General features: G+C 35.3%; 1 protein-coding gene and 1 long non-coding RNA gene across 2 annotated transcripts; both read right to left on the minus strand.

Annotated features, from left to right (window-relative positions):
* Positions 1-928: 928 nt before the first annotated feature.
* On the minus strand, positions 929-25,344 carry LOC127854494 (uncharacterized). Its single transcript, XM_052389558.1, has 10 exons — positions 25,178-25,344; positions 22,270-22,434; positions 20,174-20,284; positions 16,702-16,826; positions 14,419-14,578; positions 10,669-10,678; positions 4,479-4,651; positions 3,629-3,739; positions 2,891-3,015; positions 929-2,529 (listed from the first exon to the last, which is right to left on the minus strand). The coding sequence occupies exons 2-10, from the start codon at positions 22,415-22,417 to the stop codon at positions 2,368-2,370; spliced, it is 1,125 nt and encodes a 374-aa protein (XP_052245518.1). The 5' UTR covers positions 22,418-22,434; positions 25,178-25,344; the 3' UTR covers positions 929-2,367.
* Positions 18,851-19,497, minus strand: LOC127856617 (uncharacterized). Its single transcript, XR_008038144.1, has 2 exons — positions 19,165-19,497; positions 18,851-19,020 (listed from the first exon to the last, which is right to left on the minus strand). It is a non-coding gene; the product is annotated as an uncharacterized LOC127856617 (long non-coding RNA).

Below are 25,344 nucleotides of genomic sequence, written 5' to 3' on the forward strand. Positions count from 1 at the left end.
TTCTTGTTTAGTCAATAAATGAATTGTATTTAATAGTGTTTTGTTGGTTTTATTGGCAATACACCATAAGAAAGTAGGAATTGAAAATTGTATATCAAAACTTTTAATGTCCAATCAAATGATGAAGAGAATAATTGTTTTTCACAATTATGCAATGACTAATTATGAGGCAGGCAGGGGAGTCTTTTATCACTGACATCTATACTTATTACATAGACTGTACAGCTATTGAAGGCGGTTAAACTAGTGCTGTGCTTGGAACAATCCTTATCAGACTATGCGACTGGGTTTTGATGGCATGTTTTATACAGGTGTCTTAAAAAGCAAAAAGACACGAAAAGGTATGTATTCTTCAGTTACTGTAATAAGCCTGAGCCCCTTGCTTTAATATAAGTGTTTACAAAGGTACATGCCATAAACAACAAGACTATTGCCAAGCAAATATATGTCCCCTACCTGCTCCACCATTGTCAGAAATATTTTTTATATATATTTGTTGCCATAGCAACCAGAATTTTTGACGTAGGAAGAAAATGAAATGACGTACATAATGTCAATATTGCCATCTATCCATGTTTTAAGTTTCATGAAAAAATATGAACAACTTTTAAAGTTATCGCAGGATCCAGAAAAGTGTGCAGGATCCACCATTTTCACCAGTATTTCTAGTCTATGTGTTGCCATAGCAACAAAAATTCTTCGCTTTGGATAAAAATTAAATGACGTGCATAATCTCCATTTTGCCATGTGTCCATGTTTCAAGTTTCATGAAATAATATGAAGAACTTAAAGTTATCGCAGGATCCAGAAAAGTGTACACAGACTGATGGACAGACACACAGAGGGCAAACCATAAGTCCCTTCCGGTGAAACTGGTAGGGGACAAAAACAACAAATATGATGTTTGCAAAGAACAAGATTCAGATCATACAAATTACATTTTATTTATTAAAGGTATCTTTCTGCAAATAAATAACACAGATGGGAGATTATGCCTACACAACATGTGGACATTTTTCAAAAGCCATTGACCTGGGCTTAGATTCATCAATCTCCTCACAAGTACACATGTATATTACTACATAACTTTGTACTGAGGACTTCACAACATTTTTTTAATCAAGAAACACAATTAAGTTGACTATATTGGAACAACTTTTTAATCTGATAATTCAATTAGAATCATTTGAATTTAAAATAATATTTCCTAATGCTGTTTAATCGATTGGAATTTAAAACACTATTCGTCATTTAACTACATATACATGTTATGTACAAGTGTATGTAGTGTATATATGTGCAAAGAAGATTTATGAACACAAGTCCAGCAGGAAATGCTAAGCACTTTAATTCCACAACCGGAATGTCTTTGGTAAAAAAAAAACAGAAACATGTGGCAGTAATAAAAGAAAGTTGACCTGACAAAAATATGGAAAGATGTATGCATTTATTAAATAAGATGTATTAATTGAGCAATGTTTGGAAAGAATCATAGCAAGGATCAGAGTCAATTCAAACAAAGTAAAAGTCAGAAATGTTTATGAAAACTAGGCTACTACTAAAATAAAAACCAGGTTACATCCTCTGGAATCTGCTGCAAAAATTACTCTGCACAGTCATTGTTCAAATGTCTCTTGTATATGTTTAGGGGGGGGGGGGGGGGGGGATGAAAAAAAGAGTTAAATACTCGTCAAATGAAAAACTGCATGAACATGACTATGTTTGACAACATACATAAATCTTCTACCAGTATTATTTAACACATAGAGTGACAGCTTACACATACAGTATGTATCTATAGACGTGTACACAAAACACACACCACTTGAATCAAATCATTCTTCCAATCAAACAAACATGTCGAAGTTTCAACACAGTATATGAATTGTTAAGACATCAAAACGTTACCGACAACTAACATAATGTTTGCCTTGATTAAATCTGAATGTTCAATTGTATGAAAAATTAATGATTTGGCAAAGTACAATCCACAAATTACTAAGATATGCATTCTTAAGGTCTTAATTTACCATTTTATTTTAAATTTAAAACTCAAAGCAGTTTCTTTTAGATCCTTGGTACGGCTATGAGCTCTACTCTGAACAAAACACCATTTGTTCAATACTTATCATAAGGGTCAGATTATTGGTCGACATTTTTAACATCAAAGACTTTTCATGCAACTAATTACAAACTGATAACACAACATTTTTTCTTTCCATTATTACAATAATAAAGAGGACAACTTTCAATACTTTTCCCTTATTTTTTGTTTCATCTCCACAAATTATTATCACAACCAAGATTTGTTCGCAGTCCTGAACGGAAAAGAAGAAGAAGAAATAGGAATTCAAGTTGGCAATGCTATCATTTCGCGTTTTTCAGTTGGTTAGAAAGCCAGTCAAGTCCTTCGTAGAGTCCGTCTCCACTGGTCGCACAGGTCGACTGAATATACCAGTTTCTGTTACGTAGAGCGTGAAGACCCAGCTTGTCTGTAATCTCGGCCGCATTCATAGCGTTTGGCAAATCCTGTAATATTGCAATACAAGCTAGAGATGTTAAGCACAATAAAAACCTCTACACATATTTTTTTTTTAATGTACTTCAATACAGCTGGCTAATGTTTATAAATTGATCTCATTACTGCAGGGAAGAAAATGAATTATGTTCCTTAACTAAATTCTCTTATTCCACCACCCAAAATATACAGTGACCAAGTACAATGCAGATCATTAAAAACTTATAAAGACCAATTACACAGATAACTTAAAAAGCCCATGCAGTCCACACAACCTTATTAGGGACGACATGTTCCGTCCAGACTGACTTTTTGTTAAGAAAAAACTTGCTAAAAAAAATTTAATAATCAAGTCCCCCTGAACTTCTGTACCTGTTTGTTAGCGAAGACCAGGAGGACAGCTTCCCGCAGCTCGTCCTCTCCGAGCATCCTCATCAGTTCCTCTTTGGCCTCCTGAACACGCTCCCTGTCATTGCTGTCCACCACGAATATCAGACCTGAACATTAATGAAATGTGCATGAAATTCCTATAAATACATGAACAGTATTGATAACGGTATGGTAGTGAAGTAAAGTTCTGATTGAAGTAGGCCATTTTGTAGGTCTTAGTTCGAATCCCACTATATCAATAAATTATCTTTTGCATTATATACATTTAACAAGAATTGTATGTAAATTGTATGCAAATGCACCATTGATTTTACTTCATTAGACTGTGCTACACACAACTTTAGCTAGTTTAAAAACAGATGAAAGAGAAAGAGAAAACAGATGCCTTGACACAATATTTCAGCACAGTAAGAATTACCCTGACCCAACTGTCCCAAAATGAAATCCCAGACTGGGATTCTGTGCCAGGTACTTTATCAAAAGTTTCATCAACATTGGTACAAACAAACTTATGTTATTGACTTGAAACCTTCTGTTTGACACCACCGCATAATACATGTAATTACCAGTAGTATTTTCTACTTCCTTGAAAACCTGATCAATAACAACAAAATGTTATAAAAACTTTGAAAAACACACCGTGGTTGACAAAGTACAACTACAAATTATTAAATTCAGAAGCTTGATTAATCATTAATGTACTGCGTATTCTCCACAAACCTTGAGTGTTTTGGAAGTAATGTCTCCAGAGTGGCCTGATCTTGTCCTGACCACCGACGTCCCACACTGTGAAGCTGATGTTCTTGTATTCTACTGTCTCCACATTGAAACCTTCACAACAAGAAACACAAATGTTAAGTTGTCATAAAGTGTACTAATCTCTAAGCATTATTACAAGTACTTTATTTATAAACTGTTAGGCAAAGCACTATATAAACTAAATAAACCTTTGTCTGTTACATCACATGAAGTTCCCCAAACTATGTGAAATGTTTAATTGGAATCTATTTATTTAAGCTCGATTGCATCAAAAGCTGCAGACTAATTGAATGCTTGAGTCTGTTTCCCAGGCCTAGAACCAGTACTTGGTGTCTTAAAATGTCTTACAAATAATAACAAGCAAATTCGTTGAATTGATATCCCCTGCCAATATGCTTCTGGACACAAAAGTGTTATATTTGACATTCAAAAAAGCATTTTTTCAAGATACAAAGGGCCATAACTTCGTTATTAACAGATGGTGTACAATGACATTTGGCGTGCATCATCCTCTTATCCATATATATACACATACAAAGTTTCAATGAAATCCGCCAAAGCACTTCCAAGATATGGCTCCAGACGGACGGACGCCAAACAATATCCCTCCGCCTATGGTGGGGGATAAAAAGTTTGCTTTGCCTATTCACTAGTGAAGAAAAACAGTTGTAGCCAAATACATTTTTCTATACCCTAATTTGCTTAAATACAGTCCATCACTTTTTTGTAAAACTTGTATAACAGTTTGTTTGTCTTGCCCATAGAGTGGATAGCTGAGAATATTTTTCCATGCTGGAGTCATAATTCTTACCTATAGTTGGGATAGTTGTAACTATTTCTCCAAGCTTGAGTTTATATAAGATTGTTGTCTTTCCCGCAGCATCCAACCCCACCATCAATATTCTCATCTCTTTCTTGCCAAATAGGCCTTTGAACAAACTTGCAAATATGTTTCCCATACTTTTGTTAGAAGTGAGTATGCACCTGAAAGACAAGAGACATATCCACAAATGTCAATAATATACAAATTAATCAGAAAGCTAATCTTGCCAACATGTGATTAATTGTTGACCTGCATAAAACACAACAACAGGGCCATGATGGCCCTGTATCGCTCCACTGTTTTTTCTTTGCGAAAAAAACGTGCAATGCGCATGGTTTGAAATGTACTCAAGCATGTGACTTTCTCTTTCTATCCCTCGTCCCACTGGGGGTTTAAAGTTGGATGAGTGAGCATTTTTAAATATGGAAAAAGTTACTACCGTGTTAACTAAACAGACTTAAAAGCCCGGGAATTGTTGCACAGGTCCTTTGCTTATTACATAGGTACATTTATCTCTCCAAAAAATATTGTCGTTCTTTCTATTTCACATATTTTTAGATGCTGAAGATCAAATCTACGCATTTGATTTAAAACAGATTCACAAGAATCAAAATGCCTCAACCCTTTACCAAACGACACAGTTTAGACTTTCCCAATTTGAAAGAGGTTGCAGACGTCAATTAAATTAAAATGGAATATGAAGAAAATGATCAGGTAGGGTAGAAATAATTGTGATAAAAGGAGAAATTGCTCATCAACCCACACATCCCTAAGACCAACAGGCCTGAGAATATTATGATAATCTAAAGATTATTTCTTTATATTTATAAATGTATTTAATTAAGTAATACATTTGACTTCTAAGATCAATTTATAACTTTTATTAAGAAAATTATAAAATGGTCAGAAATATATATGGATTGTTGAGCAATTGACAATCATATCCACAATTCATGAGTCACGATTCACAAATGGAACAATGAATCATAAGTTATTAAAAAGCGGCATATACGATAGTTAAGAACATTGCACTTCATTTATTTCAACACCTTCTTTTGGATACAAAGTTTGAGTTTACCGTGCAGTATCATATATTGACTTTTCTTGAAATAATAATGTTCATGGAAGTTGTGTTTTTAAAATCAATAATATATTATTAAACTGGTTTCAACACTACAAAAAAGACATGAAATTAACATGTCATCCAAAATATTTTCATCCGGATATATGGTCACTTTCGACATATTTAAATAAAAAAAAAATCAGTTTGTAAGAAAAACATTCATAACACATGTTCTTACTTCAATGCCTTTGTAAGCAGTCACCATCTGACCTAAACCTAAAATGGCACTAAATAACATAGTTTTATCTCATGTTTACAAGATGTTGATGTTGTTGTTGGTCACAGCCAAATGGCCGCATTAATCTCCACTGGTTAACGTCATATGTTCAGTTTTGTGACCCCTGGGGCCGGGTCAAATTTGAGCCCAGGTGAATAATTTGAACAAATTTGGTAGAGGACTATTAGATATCACTACATACCAAATTTATTAGCCCTAGGCTCTATAATTAAGAACAAGAAGATTTTTAAAGTTTGCACACAATAGGCCTTATTTCAGCATACGTTCATTTTTGTGACCCCTGGGGCAAGGTCAAATTTGTTCCCAGGGGTATAATTTGAACAAACTAAGTAGAGAACTATTACATGTCACTACCTACCGAATTTGGTAGATTAGGCGCAATGGTTATGGACAAGAAGATTTTTATAGTTTGCACAAAATGGGCCCAATATAAGCATATGTTCAATTTTGTGACCCCTGGGGAACGGTCAAATTTGATCCAAGGGGCTTAATTTGAACAAACTTGGTAGAGGACTATAAGATGTCATTACATACCAAATTTGTTAGCCCTATGCCATACGGTAATGGACAAGAAGATTTTTAAAGTTTGCACAAAATAGGCCTTATATAAGCAAATTTTCAGTTTTTTGACCCCCTGGGGCAGGGTCAAATTTGACCCCAGGGGCATAATTTGAACAAACATGGTAGAGGACTATAAGATGTCACTACATACTAAATTTGGTAGCCCTATGTCCAATGGTTATAGACAAGAAGATTTTTAAAGTTTGCACAAAATAGGCCTTATATAAGCAAATTTTCAATTTTTTGACCCCAGGGGCAGGGTCAAATTTGACCCTAGGGGCATAAATTGAACAAATTTGAACGAGGTTCACCACATGAACATTTCAGAGAAATTTCATCAGAATTGGACCAGTAGTTTAGGAGAAGAAGATGTTTAAAGAACAAGAGGGCCATGATGGACCTGTATCGCTCCACTGCTGAAAAAAGGCTGAAACAAATATTCTCTGCATGTGCAAATACTTAAATATAGGCCCTATTTAAGCACATGTACACTTTTGCAGTGTTCTGCCGTGAATTTTTACTGTTGGGGACAGGGACCCTTTAGGGTTAAAAAAGTGGGGACAAAAAGGAAAAATATGGGAAAAGAAAAATATATTTGTAGCAGAATTTAATTTTCAGAAACTAATTATATTTTACTTGCACTCTTAAATTTGCTTGTTTTCTTCTTACAGCAAGTCCACAAGACGTAACATTCTAATTCAACCATGAATATTTTAAAAACTTTTTAAAACTGCTAAACAATAGTCAACATATTTACAAAACTTTCAACAGATTTATGGTCATTGAACTCAGCATTGCGTGTCAAAGTACTTGTTTGATAATTAGAATTACCGATAGTAAAGGCGTTTTTATTTGTGCTTTATGCACAAAGTGTATGTCATTTTGTTGTTGTCAAACAGTGACCAAGACAATTTTTGAAGCCAATTTGCTTGGAACGTATGTTTAGGGCCAGGGTAGACTTTTTTGTCATTGCTAAACGATGTTGGGACTTGGGAAGACTCTGTTGGGGTGTTGTTATTATTATCATCATATTTTCTAATTTTACTTGCTGGAGGACAAAAACTAAAATGGATTTTGTTTTCTTCGGCCGGTCACTTTCCGCCATTTTGATTGGTTGTTATAATCTCAACTAACCAATGCAATAAAGTGTTATTAAAGTAAATTTAACATTGGCTGCAAAATGACGTCATGTCCAATGAAATAATTCGTTTTGATTACACACTCACTGGATTACTTTACCGACTTACCAATTGAATTGATTAGTTTTTATTACTAATTCCTGTGCGCTCGCGGACCCATATACGGAAAACGGGTGGGGACAAATCTTTTATTTTTGCACCAATGACGCAAGGGCTCATCCACGGCAGAACACTGCTTTTGTGACCCCCTGGGCTTGGTCAAATTTAACCCCAGGGGTATAATTTGAGCAAACTTTGTAGAGGACTACTATATCTCACTACATGTACATACAAAATATGGTAGCCCTAGGTCCTAGAGTTAAGGACAAGAATATTTTAAAAGTTTTCACAAAATAAGCAAGAAATAAGCGTATATAATGTTCAATTTTGTGACCCGCGGGTCAGGGTCAAATTTGACCCAAAGGGCATAATTTAAACAAACTTGGTAGAGGACTATAAGATGTTACTGCATACCAAATTTGGTAGCCATAGTCTGAATGGTTTTAGACAAGAAGATTTTTTAAGATTTCACAAAATAGGAACTTTATAAGCGTTTATTCAATTTTGTGACCCCCCCAGGGCAGGGTCAAAGTTGACCCCAGAGGCATTATTTGAACAAATTTGGTAGAGATTTATTAAATATCACTACATACCAAATTTGGTAGCCCTAGGCCCAATGGTTATGGACAAAAGTTTTTAAAGATTTCACAAAATAGGCCCCATATAAGTGTATGTTCAGTTTTGTGACCCCCGGGCAGGGTCAAATTTGACCCAAGGGGCATAATTTGAACAAACTTGGTAGAGAACTATTAGATGTCACTACATACCTAATTTGGTAGCCCTATGCCTTATGGTTAAGGACAATATGATTTTTAAAGTTTTCACAAAATAAGCACTATATAAGCATATAATCGATTTTGTGGCCCCCAGGGCAGGGTCAAATTTGACTCCTGGGGCATAATTCGAACAAACTAGGTGGAGGACTATACAATGTCACTACATGCCAAATTGTGTTGCCCTAGGCCTAATGGTTATGGACAAGAAATTTTTTACAAAATAGGCATTATATAAGCATATGTTCAATTTTGTGACCCCCGGGGCAGGTTTAAATTTGACCCCAGGGATAAAATTTGAACAAATTCCGTAGAGGACTTAAAGATGTTACTACATACTAAATTTGATAGCCCTAGGCCGGATGGTAATGAACAGAAGATTTTTCAAGTTTTCATAAAATAGGTCTTATATTAAGCATATGTTCAATTTTGTGACCCCCGGGGCAGGGTAACTTTGAACCCACGGGCATAATTAGAACAAACTTGGTAGAGGACTATAAGATGTCACTACATACCAAATTTGGTAGCCCTAGCCCCAATGTTTATGGACAAGATGATTTTTAAAGTTTTCAAAAAATAAGACCTTTATAAGCATATATTCAATTTTGTGACCCCCGGGGCAGTTTCAAATTTGACCCCAGGGACATAATTTGAACAAACTAAGAAGAGAACTATTTCATGTCACTACATACCAAATTTGGTAGCCCTATGCCATACAGTTATGGACAGAATGATTGTTAAAAGTTTTCACAAAATAGGCCTTATATAAGCATATGTTCAATTTTGTGACCCTCGGAGCAGGGTCAAACTTGACCCCAGGGGCAAAATTTGAAAAAACTTGATAGAGGACTATAAGATGTCACTACATACCAAATTTGGTAGCCCTAGGCCCAATGGTTATGGACAAGGAGTTTTGTAAAGTTTTCACAAAATAGACCCTATATAAGCATATGTTCAATTTTGTGACCCCAGGGGCAGGGTCAAATTTGACCCCAGGGGCATAATTTGAAGAAATTTGGTAGAGGACTATTTGATGTCTCTACATACCAAATTTATTAGCCCTAGGCCCAATGGTTATGGACGATATCATTTTTAAAGTTTTCACAAAATAGGCCTAATATAAGCATATGTTCAATTTTGTGACCCCTGGGGCAGGGTCAAATTTGACCCCAGGGGCATAACTTGAAGAAATTTGGTAGAGGACTATTAGATGTCTCTACATACCAAATTTAATAGCCCTAGGCCCAATGGCTATGGAAAAGATGATTTTTAAAGTTTTCTCAAAATAGGCCTGATATAAGCATATGTTCAATTTTGTGACCTCCGGGGCAGGGTCAAATTTGACCCCAGGGGCATAATTTGAAAAAATTTGGTACAGGACGTTTAGATGTCTCTACATACCAAATTTGATAGCCCTAGACCCAATGGTTATGGACGAAATGATTTTTTAAAGTTTGCACAAAATAGGCCTTATATAAGCATATGTTAAATTTTGTGACCCCCAGGGCAGGGTCAAATTTGACCCCAGGGGCATAATTTGAACAAATTTGGTAGTAGAGGACTATTAGATGTCTCTACATACCAAATTTGATAGCCGTAGGCCCAATGGTTATGGACGAAATGATTTTTAAAGTTTTCACAAAATAGGCCTTACATAAGCATATGATCAATTTTGTGACCCCCAGGGCAGGGTCAAATTTGACCCCAGGGGCATAATTTGAAGAAATTTGGTACAGGATTAGGACTATAAGTTGTCTCTACATACCAAATTTGATAGCCCTAGGCCCAATGGTTATGGACGAGATGATTTTTAAAGTTGTCACAAAATAGGCCTTATATAAGCAAATTTTCATTTTTGTGACCCCCTGGGCAGGGTCAAATTTGACCCCAGGGGCATAATTTGAACAGATTTGAAAGAGGTTCACCCCAGGAACATTCCTGAGAAATTTCATCAGAATTGGACCAGTAGTTTAGGAGAAGATGTTTTAAGAAAAAGTTAACGCACACACGCACGACGGACACAGGACCATGACATAAGCCCTGCTGGCCTCTGGCCAGTGGAAATAAAAAAGTTAACGCACGGACAACGGACACAGGACCATGACATAAGCCCCGCTGGCCTTTGGCCAGTGGAGCTAAAAATGATCGGCATCATTTGTATAAACAATTTACAATTATTCAATAAACATAAGCTAAGGAATCGGTTTCATTCATAAAAACCGGGATAGGTCCCTTCAAGCCAAACCCCATTCTAGCTAGAGTAGCATTTAAGGTGGCGTTTTATTAATTTATGGAGAATACATTTTTTATGTTGCCTGCAATAATAAATACTATAATAATATTATAATAATATTATAGCAGACATTTCTAACGTGCTTCACAATTTCCTGCAAGCAGACACCATTCACACACCACAAGACGAACAACTAACAATTAATTTAAAGTGCTGGAATAAAATAGATGACTGTTATCAATATACCTAACTAATTCCCAAAAATGTTTGAAAATATTTCAAAATCATATTTTCTACCACACACTCTTGGCACATCTCCACATTATGATCATCAGTAGAAAGTTAAACTTATTTAACAATGCCCAAATCAGTGCAGGATCACGTGACTTTGTTGGGTTATTAAACATTTAACATTAAAAATGCCCATATCAGTGCAGGATCACGTGACTTTGTTGGGTTATTAAAAATGCCCATATCAGTGCAGGATCACGTGACTTTGTTGGGTTATTAAAAATGCCCATATCAGTGCAGGATCACGTGACTTTGTTGGGTTACTAAAAATGCCCATATCAGTGCAGGATCACGTGACTTTGTTGGGTTATTAAAAATGCCCATATCAGTGCAGGATCACGTGACTTTGTTGGGTTATTAAAAATGCCCATATCAGTGCAGGATCACGTGACTTTGTTGGGTTATTAAAAATGCCCATATCAGTGCAGGATCACGTGACTTTGTTGGGTTATTAAAAATGCCCATATCAGTGCAGGATCACGTGACTTTGTTGGGTTATTAAACATTAACAAGATGCGTTTGTGAAACACAATGTCCCCCTATATGACCTTTGACCTTGAAGGATGACCTTGACCCTTCACCACTCAAAATGTGCAGCTGCATGAGATACACATGCATTTCAAATATAAAATTGCTAGCTTCAATATTGCAGAAGTGACTTTACATGAGCAATTTTGGCCCATATATTTGACCTTGAAGGATGACCTTGACCTTTCACCACTCAAAATGTGCAGCTCCATGAGATACATATGCATGCAAAATATCAAGTTTCTATCTTCAATATTGCAAAAGTATTCATAAAATAAGCAATTTGGGCCACATATATTTGACCTCTGACCTTGAAGGATGACCTTGACCTTTCACCACTCAAATTGTGCGGCTCCATGAGATACACATGCATGCCAAATATCAAGAAGGATGACCTTGACCTTTCACCACTCAAAATGTGCAGCTCCATGATACACATGCATGCCAAATATCAAGTTGCTATCTTCAATATTGCAAAAGTATTCATAAAATGAGCGATTTTGGCCACATATATTTGACCTCTGACCTTGAAGGATGACCTTGGCCTTTCACCACTCAAAATGTGCAGCTCCATGAGATACACATGCATGCCAAATATCAAGTTGCTATATTCAATATAGCAAAAGTTATTGCAAAATGTTAAAGTTGGCGCAAACCAACCAACCAACAGACCAACAGACAGGGCAAAAACAATATGTCCCCCACTACTATAGTGGGGGACATAAAAATGCCCATATCAGTGCAGGATCACGTGACTTTGTTGGGTTATTAAACATTAATGGATGAAAACACACCAGTAAGTGGTTCTTTTTTTTTCAAATCACTTTTTAAAACTTTTTTTTTTTAAGAATTTCCACTAGTGCATACAAGACAGACTTTTATGATGCTTATGGCCATGTGAAATACATAAGAGTTACTTAATATTTAATAAGTCTGTGTTCTTGTTCAAACATTCATTGTCAACTGCACAGTTATGCTTCACGCAACCGGGGAGTTTTCAAGGATTTATTCTTAATCCTTCAGATATCAACACAAACTGCATAAAAAACTGTCTTTTTATGCAGGTTAGATTCTTGCAAATGAATTTCCATAACTTGAGTATTTGCAAAAAATAAAGTTTCTAATGGTGTTTACATTCTGTCCAGCTTGTGTGTAACCCCCTGAAAACCCTGTTGATTCTGCACTCAGATATATAACCTTTGACCTGAAAGAGTGACCCTGACCTTTAGGCAATATTTTAAGTCAATTGTCAAGAACGCTTGCCAATAATCAGTCCAAAGTGGGATACAATCAGAATTATACTTATGGTGGAAAATAGCATGAAGAAGTAAGTATCTATGAATTCTGAATTAGACAGAAATTTAACCTCTTAAAAACTGACCACAAAAGATTACAGAATGGCTCAGACGCTGACTAGAAATAAAAGATAATTCAGTTGCAACTGTGGACAGTGGTGCTGTCGAACATGAAACGGGAAAGAGAGGAAAAACATAACCTTACACATGTTGTTTATTACAAGTTTATTCATGAAAGGCAACACAGATGAATTTCATGACAAACAATGTACATAAATAAATAAAACAGCATTTTTCATTTATGTTCATGTGTGTTTCTTTCTTATGACTTTCGATTTATCACTGAACTGAAATCAACAATATTCACCTATAATAATAATAACATTTCTTAAAGTTCACTATTATGATTTTCAGCAACGATGCATGGATAAAACAAATTTAAATCTGCTAACAAGTAACATGACCTACAAATGGAATGCACATTACTGTTTTTACACTGAAATTAACAGAACACCAACTATGGTGCATCAGGTTTTAACACAGTTAATGTTACTTTTTACCTAATACCATACTCACAATTGAAAAATAATAATAATGAGTATCCACTTAAACTTTAAGATTATGATTTATTCAATAAACTCTTATTTTCAGCCCATCACATGTACATGCATTTTAAAACAGTTTACTACAAAACCCCTGGTCCTTTTTATAGCTATCCTGTACCAAGACATTTATTAATTTAATGTTAGCATTATAAACAAGCACAAAATCAGCTCATAAAATTCATTTATGATAAATTTACTATCAAGTCACTTGAACCAAAATATATTACTCGTAATATAAAACAGACTCAAAGAATCAACAATTCTTAATTCAATTATCTTCTGCCAAACATAGTAAGACATCATTTCCCAAAATGTTTTTTGCCAAAGAATAAGATTGTTTCAAATGTTTCAACAACATACTAGTAACAAAGTGTCAATTTTACATAAGCAAGAAAACAACCAGCACTCAGATTAATACAATCTTTCCTTGATGTGTATAGATATTATACACAAAAGTGTACAAAATATTGTATTCTATTTAACACATCATTATATAAAGTCCCCTTACAAATGAACACAAGTTTAACAGTAGATTACAGAATATTTTTACCATTACCAAACTTCTTCCTGTTTCAAAGTATTTATAATAGAGCTTTTGTTATCAATGAGAAAGTATTTATTTGTACCTAGATAACTGTCATATTGACCTACATTTGCAAAATGTAGTCAACATAAAAACTTTCAAACTTTTATGTTCAGGAATGCAAACTGGAGAATGTTTTGCATCCTTAATTGACAGTTATAGTTGTTGACAACATCCTAGAATAGAACAATACAAAATATTAATTCTTTTAAAGCTCAACTGTTATTCATAAATTTAGATGCAAGTATATTAATACACAATTTAACAACAAACAAAGAAATTTTAATGGTCACGTGTTCAACTTGTCAAATGTGACTTCAATGACAAACAAGTTCTTACAATCCAGGATGTATTTCCACTAAGTAATATTTATTTATGTTCTCAAGATAATATTAGAAACACCAAGCATCACATCACCGTCCTGCTGACCACAGTTTTACAGAAAGTCTTAGTGATTAACTTTTCGCGTTTTTCAGTTGGTTGGAAAGCCAGTCAAGTCCTTCATAGAGTCCGTCTCCGCTGGTGGCACACGTCGACTGAATGTACCAGTTTCTGTTACGTAGAGCGTGAAGACCCAGCTTGTCTGTAATCTCTGCAGCATTCATTGCATTTGGCAAATCCTGAAAAGATAAATAGCATGTTCTTTTACTTTCATTTGTAAGCAAGGAGGAAATTGATGCCCTACTTTCTCATAAAGTTCAAGAAGACTAACATGGATTGCTCTTTCATTCTGATTTTCTAAGGTATTAAAAGTCAATCATTCAATATCAGGGCTCGAAATTAACACTCGCACACTCGCAAAATACGAGTGAAAAATACCGATTGCGAGTTAAGTTTTAAGCCACTAGAAATCTTTTGCGAGTGAAGAAAGAGTGAAAAAAAGAGTTATATTGCTAAATGCGCTCGACGTTGTGAACGCTAAACCCCAGGTCCATTAATAGAACGTCCGGATACCCATATGCGGAAGATCGCACTTTGTATGTAGACTGGTACACTTACAGTACATATATGCGGATGGTATTGGTACAAAGAACATGAAACAGTTGATTATCCACACATGTTCACTATAAAAGACATAAAAACCTGAACAGTCATGTCGTCGAAGCGAAAAATAACTAGTTTCTTTTTGGCCACAGATTGAAATAACAAAACGAAATATAAAGCAAAGTTAACCGTTGAGTTGAGAGAAAAAAAACGGAAATTAAATTCTTCCGAGAAAACAGTGGGAAAAAGAACTTCATATATAACACCCAAACTTGTGGTTGATGTCATATTTTATTTTGTTTTAATAGTACTAAACTTATGTACAAACTTGCTTTTATTTATGTTTCCAGCAAATTTTGCGGGAATGTTTTTGATTTTGCGAGCTGGTATTTAAGCTGCTCGCAATGTTTTGCTAGTAGAGAGAAAAGTTAAATTCGAGCCCTGCAATATTGCTTTAACGTGAAATCATCAACCACTGAAATTTTAACAAACAAGAGCACCGCAAAACGGGTGCAAACGCTCGGCTGCGAGTGCAGTTTTGAATAAATGAAAGCTTGTCAGATTTTTTTTAAAGGTCAAATTGACCTTGACCTTTCACCTAGTGACCCAAAAATGGGTGTGGCATGTAGAATTCATCAAGGTGCAGCTACATATTACGTTTCAATGTTGAAGGTGGAAGCACTTTCATTCTAGAAACAATGTTCAAAAGGTTAACAAAATGTTAAGGTTTTAGCACGACGCAGATAGCGGAATGACACAATGAGCTGGCTATGACAATACCTCCGGGATTTCTTATCAAAGATCGTACGACAATGTTAACTTACGATTGAATTTTGTAATTTTAAAATGTAAGTGTAAATGATTTGTATGTTTCAAATATAAAGGATATTTGACAGCTACTTTGAAAATGAATGGAAATGTTCAACAAAAGTAATTATAAATGTGACAGTTACGTATTTATGGCACTTCGAAAATTGCATCGTAAGGTTAGAATGTCGTACGATCTTTGATAAGACGGGCCCCAGGTTTTCTCCAAAAACAGCCTAGCTAAAAATTGCCTAAGTTTCAAAAAGTGGGTATTGAGCTAATAGGAATAATCAACTGGGGTCCATTGTCGACAAAGTTCCATTATTCAGACTACTTTTGGCACAAGCAAAGTGAGATTTCCACATTTTGTATTTACGAATCAAACAATGTGCATCTTTTAAAAGCAAATACTTTCCTTTGATCATCTTAAAAAACAACAGTAAAAACAATTATGATTCAAAATACACAATTTTATCCCCTTTTATACCCCCTCCCCCACCAAAATGATTTTTAATAAATTGCTGTTCTATCTATACCTTATGTTTTTTTCTGGAGAAGATATCACTACAACCTAAACTAACAACAGTTAAACCAATCTTGGAAGTACATTGTAAGACATTCAAGACTTTGCTATCTTGGCAGACCAATATAATAACTGACAAAACGCTTCAAAAAGGTTCGTTTGTTTCTTTCTCGATTGTACCAGAGAATACAATCTACTCACATAAAAATAATCAAGATTAGATCACAGTGATCCCCAACAATTTTCTGTCATTGGGAGTTAAGACAGATCCTATAAAGTGCTATCTTTCAGACCTGTCAAATTTCCAGTGCAAGATCAGAAACTAGCATTTTGGCCATGGTGTCCCCATCCTCTGTTGTTCAATATTTTGTGTACACAGGCATGGTGCAGAAAATCTCAAAGTTAATTACTTTCTCTGTAAGCACTTGCCTGTTTATTTGCAAACACAAGAAGAATCGCATCTCTAAGCTCATCTTCATTCAACATTCTGGACAACTCATCTTTGGCCTCCCCCACTCTCTCTCTGTCATTGCTGTCCACCACAAAAATCAATCCTGAAAGCACGCAAACCAGGTCATAAAGATCAGCATGCCAGTTTGAATCAGGTCTGCAAAATCTTTTTTGCTCCTGAGTGTCAAGTGATATTTTCATATTCTTGTTTTGCAACAACTGGTTATAAAGACACTTGAATATGCTGTGTTTAATATTCATACAACTTTTTTTGAACAGGATATACATTGTAAATTAACATCAAACGTGTATTATATATATTATATATATTCTCAATTTCTCATATGATTGCATATACATGTACATGGATACATTTTTCAAATTTCCTTCCTTATTCCTTACATTTGCTAAATTACCGTAAATCTACGAATATCAGGTTTTTTTTTCAACTTTTTGGGAAGATAGCCCATGGCTTTGGAATTGGGAATTTTATCGGCATTTTCATGAAATTGGGAAAATATATTCATTAGCCTTTTTTTCCACACGAAAAGTCCATTGATTAGGGAAATACTAAATTTGATTTAACAATTTATAATCATTCAAATTAAAAGAAAAAAATTATATAATACTTTGTTAGATGTAAAGGAATTAAAATTGAGATAAAATATTCATTAGACTTCTTTCTAAAAAAAAAAAAAAAATAATATTTTTTTTTTTTTTTTTTTTTTTGGCAGTTGGGAATTTTTTGCCACATTTTGGGAAAAAAGTATACTTTTTGGGATTGGGAACATAGCCGAATTTCGGCTATAAAATCGGGCCAAAAAAAAACCTGAATATAATACGCACTTTTTTACCTGCTGATTATTTCTTCAAGTAGGGGGTGCGTATAATATACGAGTTTAAAGCAGAACAAAAATTTTCGTGTGCAAATTTTCAACTTAATCGCTGTTATTCGCTTCGCGGCAGCCATTTTGAACTACACCATTATATCAAAGGGGTGCAACAGGGCTCGCGCTGTCGTTCGCCATTTGAGTCATTTGCGAAAATATTGAGAATTTGGCTCAATAAAAATCTTATTTGTGAAAATGCGAAAATCTAGTAAAATTTCATTGAAAACATCTGCCATTTATATCGGACTGATTTTCTATATTTGTCTCTTTGTTTTAATGAAAGTGTTCGCAATTCGAACAGTAAACGAAACCCGGTCTGTACCCGATTATGAGACATCGCTTGACCTTATAGTTATTGAAGTGCGCATGGTAGCTGGCCAATCAACATTGAGCTCGCTTACACATGGAATGACGTTGTCGAATGAAACGTGAGAACGGGAGGAGCTATCGGATAATAATGGGTCATCCATGCGCAGACACTGTATACTTTGAATACACAGTTAATATCGTCGTCTGCCTACAAAATAGCGACTGGATGCTAAGTTGTATAAAGAGATTAGCAAATGAAAAAAAAACTGACAATACCCGTAAATAAATATTTCTTAGCTGACCACTATTTATCTTTCTACCGCATATTTACCATATCTGAAGTAAAGAGTGGTAATTAAATAATTAGTTTTATGATGCTTATAGAGTCTATTACACCTGTCTGCCGATTGCCGAATTAAATTGAAAGGTGATAATTAATTAATTTATTTTTTACTCCCAAACTAGCCTTAGTGACAGCAGCGTATTTTAATTAACTAGATCATGAAAAACACGAGCGGTTTAATTGTATTTTTAGTTATATTAAAGTATTGAGTTTGTAACTCGAAAAAAGAACAAGGGCTGTTTGTAAAACATGCATGCCCCCCATATGGGCTCTCCGTTGTAGTGAGAGCCATTGTGTGAATATGTTTTTTGTCACTGTGACCTTGACCTTTGACCTAGTGACCTGAAAATCAATAGGGGTCATCTGCCAGTCATGATCAATGTACCTATGAAGTTTCATGATCCTAGCCATAAGCATTCTTGAGTTATCATCCGGACACCATTTTACTATTTCGGGTCACCGTGACCTTGACCTTTGACCTAGTGACCTGAAAATCAATAGGGGCCATCTGCGAGTCATGATCATTCTACCGATCAAGTTTCATGATCCTAGGAATAAGCGTTCTTCAGTTATCATCCGGAAACCATTTTACTATTTCGGGTCATCGTGACCTTGACCTTTGACCTAGTGACCTGAAAATCAATAGGGGTCATCTGCGAGTCATTATCAATCTACCTATCAAGTTTCATGATCCTAGGCCTAAGCGTTCTTGAGTTATCATCCGGAAACCATTTTACTATTTCGGGTCATCGTGACCTTGACCTTTGACCTAGTGACCTCAAAATCAATAGGGGTCATCTGCGAGTCCTGATCAATCTACCTATCAAGTTTCATGATCCTAGGCCTAAGCGTCTTGAGTTATCATCCGGAAACCATTTTACTATTTCGGGTCACTGTGACCTTGACCTTTGACCTAGTGACCTGAAAATCAATAGGGGTCATCTGCGAGTCATGATCAATCTACCTATCAAGTTTCATGATCCTAGGCCTAAGCATTCTCGAGTTATCATCCGGAAACCATTTTACTATTTCGGGTCACCGTGACCTTGACCTTTGACCTAGTGACCTCAAAATCAATAGTGGTCATCTGCAAGTCATGATCAATGTCCCTATGAAGTTTCATGATCCTAGGCCCAAGCGTTCTTGAGTAATCGTCTGACAACCACCTGGTGGACGGACCGACCGACCGACATGAGCAAAGCAATATACCCCCTCTTCTTCGAAGGGGGGCATAAAAAGTAATTCATCTAGACAACTATAAAAAAACGGAAGTAACCATTTTGTCTTCTTATTACTTTATTATTATTATAATTATTATCGTTCCGAATATTGTCAAATTGAATAAAATGTGAAAACAAAAAACAGCGTCTCTGCTTCTTTCTTTTGTAATTATGACTGCTTGACCCGGATGTAAGCAAGGGGCCCGTGTGTTATCGGTAACAATCAACGGTAATATAAACAATAGACAGAGCTATTGATTATGCAACTGTCATAACAACAGCACTATAACACATCCCGATCAATATACCCGGGTAACAGATAGATGACAACACCAAATTGATTTGCTATTTTCACAGCACACAAATATATTGACACATTTTTTCGGAAATGGCCGATTTCGGACACTGATTTTTTTAGTGCTTATTTTACTCGGATTTTCATTTTTTACCGATAAATTTTGACCAAACTCGGGGGTGCGTATTATGCACGAGGGCGTATATTCGTGGATTTACGGTATCATCACAGCCATTTACAGCTATCTAGAGCCTCAATAGCATGACCATAGTTTTCTGTGCTAATTCAGGGGTTTATTAATACCTGAATCAAATATTCTAACATTTGTATGTTATCATGTATTACAGTAAAAATTAAATTGGTGCACAATATCAACCATAAAATAACGACAAACCTTGAGTGTTTTGGAAGTAATGTCTCCAGAGTGGCCTTATCTTGTCCTGACCACCGACGTCCCACACTGTGAAGCTGATGTTCTTGTATTCTACTGTCTCCACATTGAAACCTTCACAACAAGAAACACATTAAATATTCTAAGGCTTATTCAAAAGTAATGAAAATTATTATAGGTCACCATAACACATTAATTTGAGCTTCAGGAATGTGACCAATATATGTAAACCTTTGTATGCTAATTGCTATGTTAAAACAAGAAATTTGTTTGTCGGAAACACTATGTCCCCTTCTGCGCCGCTTTGATTTTTTGTGTGGACCTTTGACCTTGAAGGATGACCTTGACCTTTCACCACTCAAAATGTGCAGCTCCATGAGATACACATGCATGCCAAATATGAAGTTGCTATATTCAATATTGCTAGTGTACATTAAATGAGCGATTTTGACCAATATATTTGACCTTTGACCTTGAAGGGTTACCTTAACCCTTCACCACTCAAAAATGTGCAGCTCCATGAGATACACATGCATGCCAAATATGAAGTTGCTATCTTCAATATTGCAAAAGTTATGGCAAATGTTAAAGTTTGCCCAAACAAACCAACCAACAAACCAACAGACAGGGCAAAAATAATATGTCCCCCACTATAGTGGTGGGGGACATAAAAACCAAGAAATACGGAATGTGTGTATGGATGGGGATTGCAAGCATCTTGAACATCAACACTTACAATCTTGAATAGACCCTTCAGGATGTTGTGCCAGATTTGATAGCAGTCATTCAGACACATTTCCAAACAAGATGTGTTTGTGAAACCCTATGTCCCCATATATTTGACCTTTGACCTTGAAGGATGACCTTCACCTTTCACCACACAAATTGTGCAGCTCCATGAGATACACATGCGTGCCAAATATGAAGTTGCTATCTTCAATATTGCAAGTTATGGCAAATGTTAAAGTTTGACGCAAACAAACAAACAAACCGACAGGGCAAAAACAATATGTCCCACGCTACATGTATAGTGGTGGGGGACATAAAAATAGTATTTTTCCACCCAAACCCAGTCCAAAACTTTCTATTACATGTAAATCCATCAATTTGTCTTCAAGATCATGTTTGTAAAAAGGGCATAAGTATAGAAATAAAGTGTTATCAAAACTTTGTTTTGTTAAGGTTGTATAAATAATTAATAAAATTTATAGATCTAACAATGATAAAATTTTTAAATTGCAAACAGCTATAAAGGTCGAGACATTTGGAATTATTATAACCCCAAGCCATAGTTGGTCTAACCAATTGTTGGGATAGTTGTGACTTTTTCTCCAAGCTTGAGTGGTACTTTTAACAAATATTTTGGAAAGTTGTGACTACCGTCTTTATCCTAATAAACGCTCCCTCCCTAATAAACGCGCCCCTTTCGTATAATAAATTGAAAGAGTGATCAAATTAATAGCGCCCCCATTTCTCGGCTGCTAAGGGGTAAAGTAATTGCATTTTATTGAAGGAAATTTTTTTTATCAACAAGGTAATTGGCAAGAAACTTATAGAAATAAAACTGTAATAATAATAATAATAACATATATATTTGGAACAGATCGATGTAAGAATTAAACTCCAACATGCAGGCGATTTTATTTATTGAATCGGTGTTTTCAATTTTAAATGTCAAATTCATGTTACGTTTTTATTACACCAGGCATTTAAAATACTGATCTACCCAGGTTGTTCAATATGGGGTACGCTGGGCCAAAGCTACCGTAACCATAAACCTTCACTAATTAACACAGTTCTTATCTCGGTCACGCGTACTGTTACAGTTCTCACTACGGTCATATCGACAATGGCCCTTTCATTTCGCATGATAAAAGGGTGTAGTATTCTTATAAAACTATTTGTGATATGTTAACGATTGCTCAATGAACTCGGAACTTTTCGCAAAACCGGATAACACATTTTAAGTGTTGGCTCATATTATACCTAAAGGAGGGTGAAATAAACGCGCCCTCTTTGTGATTTGCATCGCGCCCCAGCGTGTTTATTAGGATAAAGACGGTACATGTATTTTTCCAAGCTTAAGTTGCAATCCTTACCTATAGTTGGGATAGTTGTGACTATTTCTCCGAGCTTGAGTTTATATAAGATAGTTGTCTTTCCCGCAGCATCCAACCCCACCATCAATATTCTCATCTCTTTCTTGCCAAAAAGGCTGGCAAAAAGCTTGGCAAAAGTTCCTCCCATTGTTGTAAAAGTAAGTTCTGAAAAGGGTCAATATCTTAATATCACATATCAGTATATAAATCTAGTAAAAAAACACCAAAAGAAAACATTAAGCATTCATCAGAAATGTATATATGCAGAGCTTCAATACAGTTGTAATAAGAGAAGGGTAGAAGATAACACAAAGCACTCAAATCAAGAAAAACTAGTACGTACCTGTCAAATTTCCACAATTTGTTTCATGCAAGATTTATCAAATCAAGCGCACCGAGAGGGATGTACTTAAATGTAAGGTCATAGATTCAAAAACTAGTGTACAACAAAAAACCCAGCAACAACTGGAAAGTTGACAGGTACAAAAATTAATATACTTCAAATGTTACATTTCCATCATACAGAACATTTTAATATTGTCTTGCAAAAATGGGTCTTATAGCATATACCGCCAGCTTAACTTCAGCACAGCCTGCCTAAATGCAGTTAAGTCATGCAAGGTTTTGTGGTTTTATAAGCAGAAAGGGTAGATCGTCACAAAGGTTGGTCTGGAAGCATGTGGCTTAAGATCCATTTCAAATGCTGTGAATTATTTATAAGGCTGGTTCTAATACACATACAGAGGCTGAGCTGTATACATGAAAAAAAACACACAAAAGAAAGCAGTATCGACTGTTAAATGGCTTAGAACCATGCTCCAAAATAGAAATGAAATAATTTCAAATAAAAACCATGGGTTTTTTTTACTAAGAAAGTGACGCCGATATTCGGCGTCTTCCCCTACCAAAATTTTTCCCCTAAAAATACCATTTCCCCTCCAAGATATAATTTTTCACCAAAATATAATATTTTAACCTCAAAGAAATGGGTTTTTTTTCTTTTGGGAAGTCGACACTTATCCAATTTGTACCATGTACAACGATCTCGCTCTCTCTATCTCTCCCGACGAACACTCAAATCTGGGAATCCCAGTGATTCTATATATAGCTCTTAAATTACGTCATGGAAACCGGGCAACTAATTATATTAATCATGTGACTATTTTACTGGATTCCGGTCTTGCGCGAGAAGGGTGTTTCGTCAATTAATTACCGGAAACCAGTCGAATTTTCATCCGGGTTATGTGAAAGCCAAGATATAAACGTTAAAACAGAAAAAAGTCTCACAATTGGCGTTCATACACGAACAAAATTAAACGTTCGAACTCGGAAAATATTAATTGCGTTGACGCATTTTTTAAGAATGAATTATCAAAAACCGTTGAAACCCAGCAGGATTCGGAGGTACATGTAATCAACATCGTTTAATACTGTCGGATTATTGTGAAAGTGAAAGTAGACAATCGGCAGCTGCCGCACTTTTCCCTTCCGAGTGTAGCAGATCTAGATTGTCAACCCATTCATCATGAAATTGAAATCATAATATTGACATCGTTCCCCGGCCCCAGTTGAAAACATTTCCCATGATAAGATCTACACCTGCAACTTTATTTAGGACTTTGACTTTAATATGATCATACTTGTTCATGTGTTTAAAAACAAAAAGGTCAGAGACATGCCTCTTTTTCTAAAAAAAAAACCTGAAGTCTGTAGGTGAGTTATAGACATTGAAATGAACAATTTTAATTTTTTCCCCAAATATGTCTCTTTCGCGCTCGATTTTCCCCTTTTACCCAGCGTCCAGCGTCTTCCACTGTTTCTATAAAAAAAAACTGAAAACACACTTATTCTCAATGTTCATACAATTCCTTTAAAAAGCCTCTGCAGTTTAATTGTGTATTCGATTCAATGATATGCATTCAATTTTTTTATACAGTATAGCTATAAGGAATATATTAATCAGTACTTTAGCTGAGCCTAAATGTATGGATGCAGCCCCGTGGTCTTACCCTGCCCTCTTGGACCCCCACTATGCTCTTTTTTTTAACTGATCACATTATTATTAAGGTAATTTTATAAGAAGTTTTAATAAATTAATCAAATCTGCCCAAACAAGAGAGTGTTATAGTGTTAAAAATTATAGAAACAATGTAGAAAGTGAAAATACGTGTAACATTACACACATATATATACCACATGCTATACTGAAAATATACCATAGGGATGATATGACTGCACTTGTAAATTGCCCTTTGACAAATTAGCACCATGACCTTTTTACATGGCCTACGGAATGTCTTCAATTGTTCAAACTGTTAAATGGTTTTGATTAGCTGAATGACATGCAAAGAATTCTCAACAAATAAATAGCAGCGTTTAAGTAATACAGTCTAAAACCATCGCTATGTTAGCGGTGTAGATTTAAATAATATTTGTTTAGAATTAGAAGTAAGACCATGATGACCCATTGAAGTCAATAGGATAAAAACAAAATTTTTGTCTAATCTAAATAATATTTCACAATGTGTGTTTTTCCTTGTGAATGATGCATATCGAATTTATCGAATGGTGTATTGAAAGCGCATACAAAATTATCTTGCGTATCACTATTATGCATTTAGCACCATAAACAACATCGAACATAAAAGTCATATAGTGATTATACAAAAAGCAATATAAAAATGTGGTTAAAAACTTAATTATCAACAAAACAGCGAATGAAATTATCGCAAGACAAAGTCAAACAAAAATCACTAAATATTTCCAGTATTCCAACTGCTGCAACATCCATAGATATCTGAAGTTTTCCCCACCCACAAGGAAGTGATACACATTTTTAAAAGAAGAACTAAAATAGGTGTAAATAAATCATCCCACATAAATATAGTATCAATAATCAAATCAATACCTGATATTTGTCAATAATATAGGTTGGTCCCAAGAATTAAGTGTGAAGCACAAAGCAAATGTGTAACTTTGTAATGTTTATCAGCGACGACAGCTTTTCGATCTGTCAAAATGGCGGACGTGTCCAGAATTTCGTTGCACATGCCACGTCAATAGCCCGACAAGGGA

This window comes from Dreissena polymorpha, chromosome 13 (genome assembly GCF_020536995.1).
Source record: "Dreissena polymorpha isolate Duluth1 chromosome 13, UMN_Dpol_1.0, whole genome shotgun sequence".
NCBI classification, from domain to species: Eukaryota; Metazoa; Mollusca; class Bivalvia; order Myida; family Dreissenidae; genus Dreissena; species Dreissena polymorpha.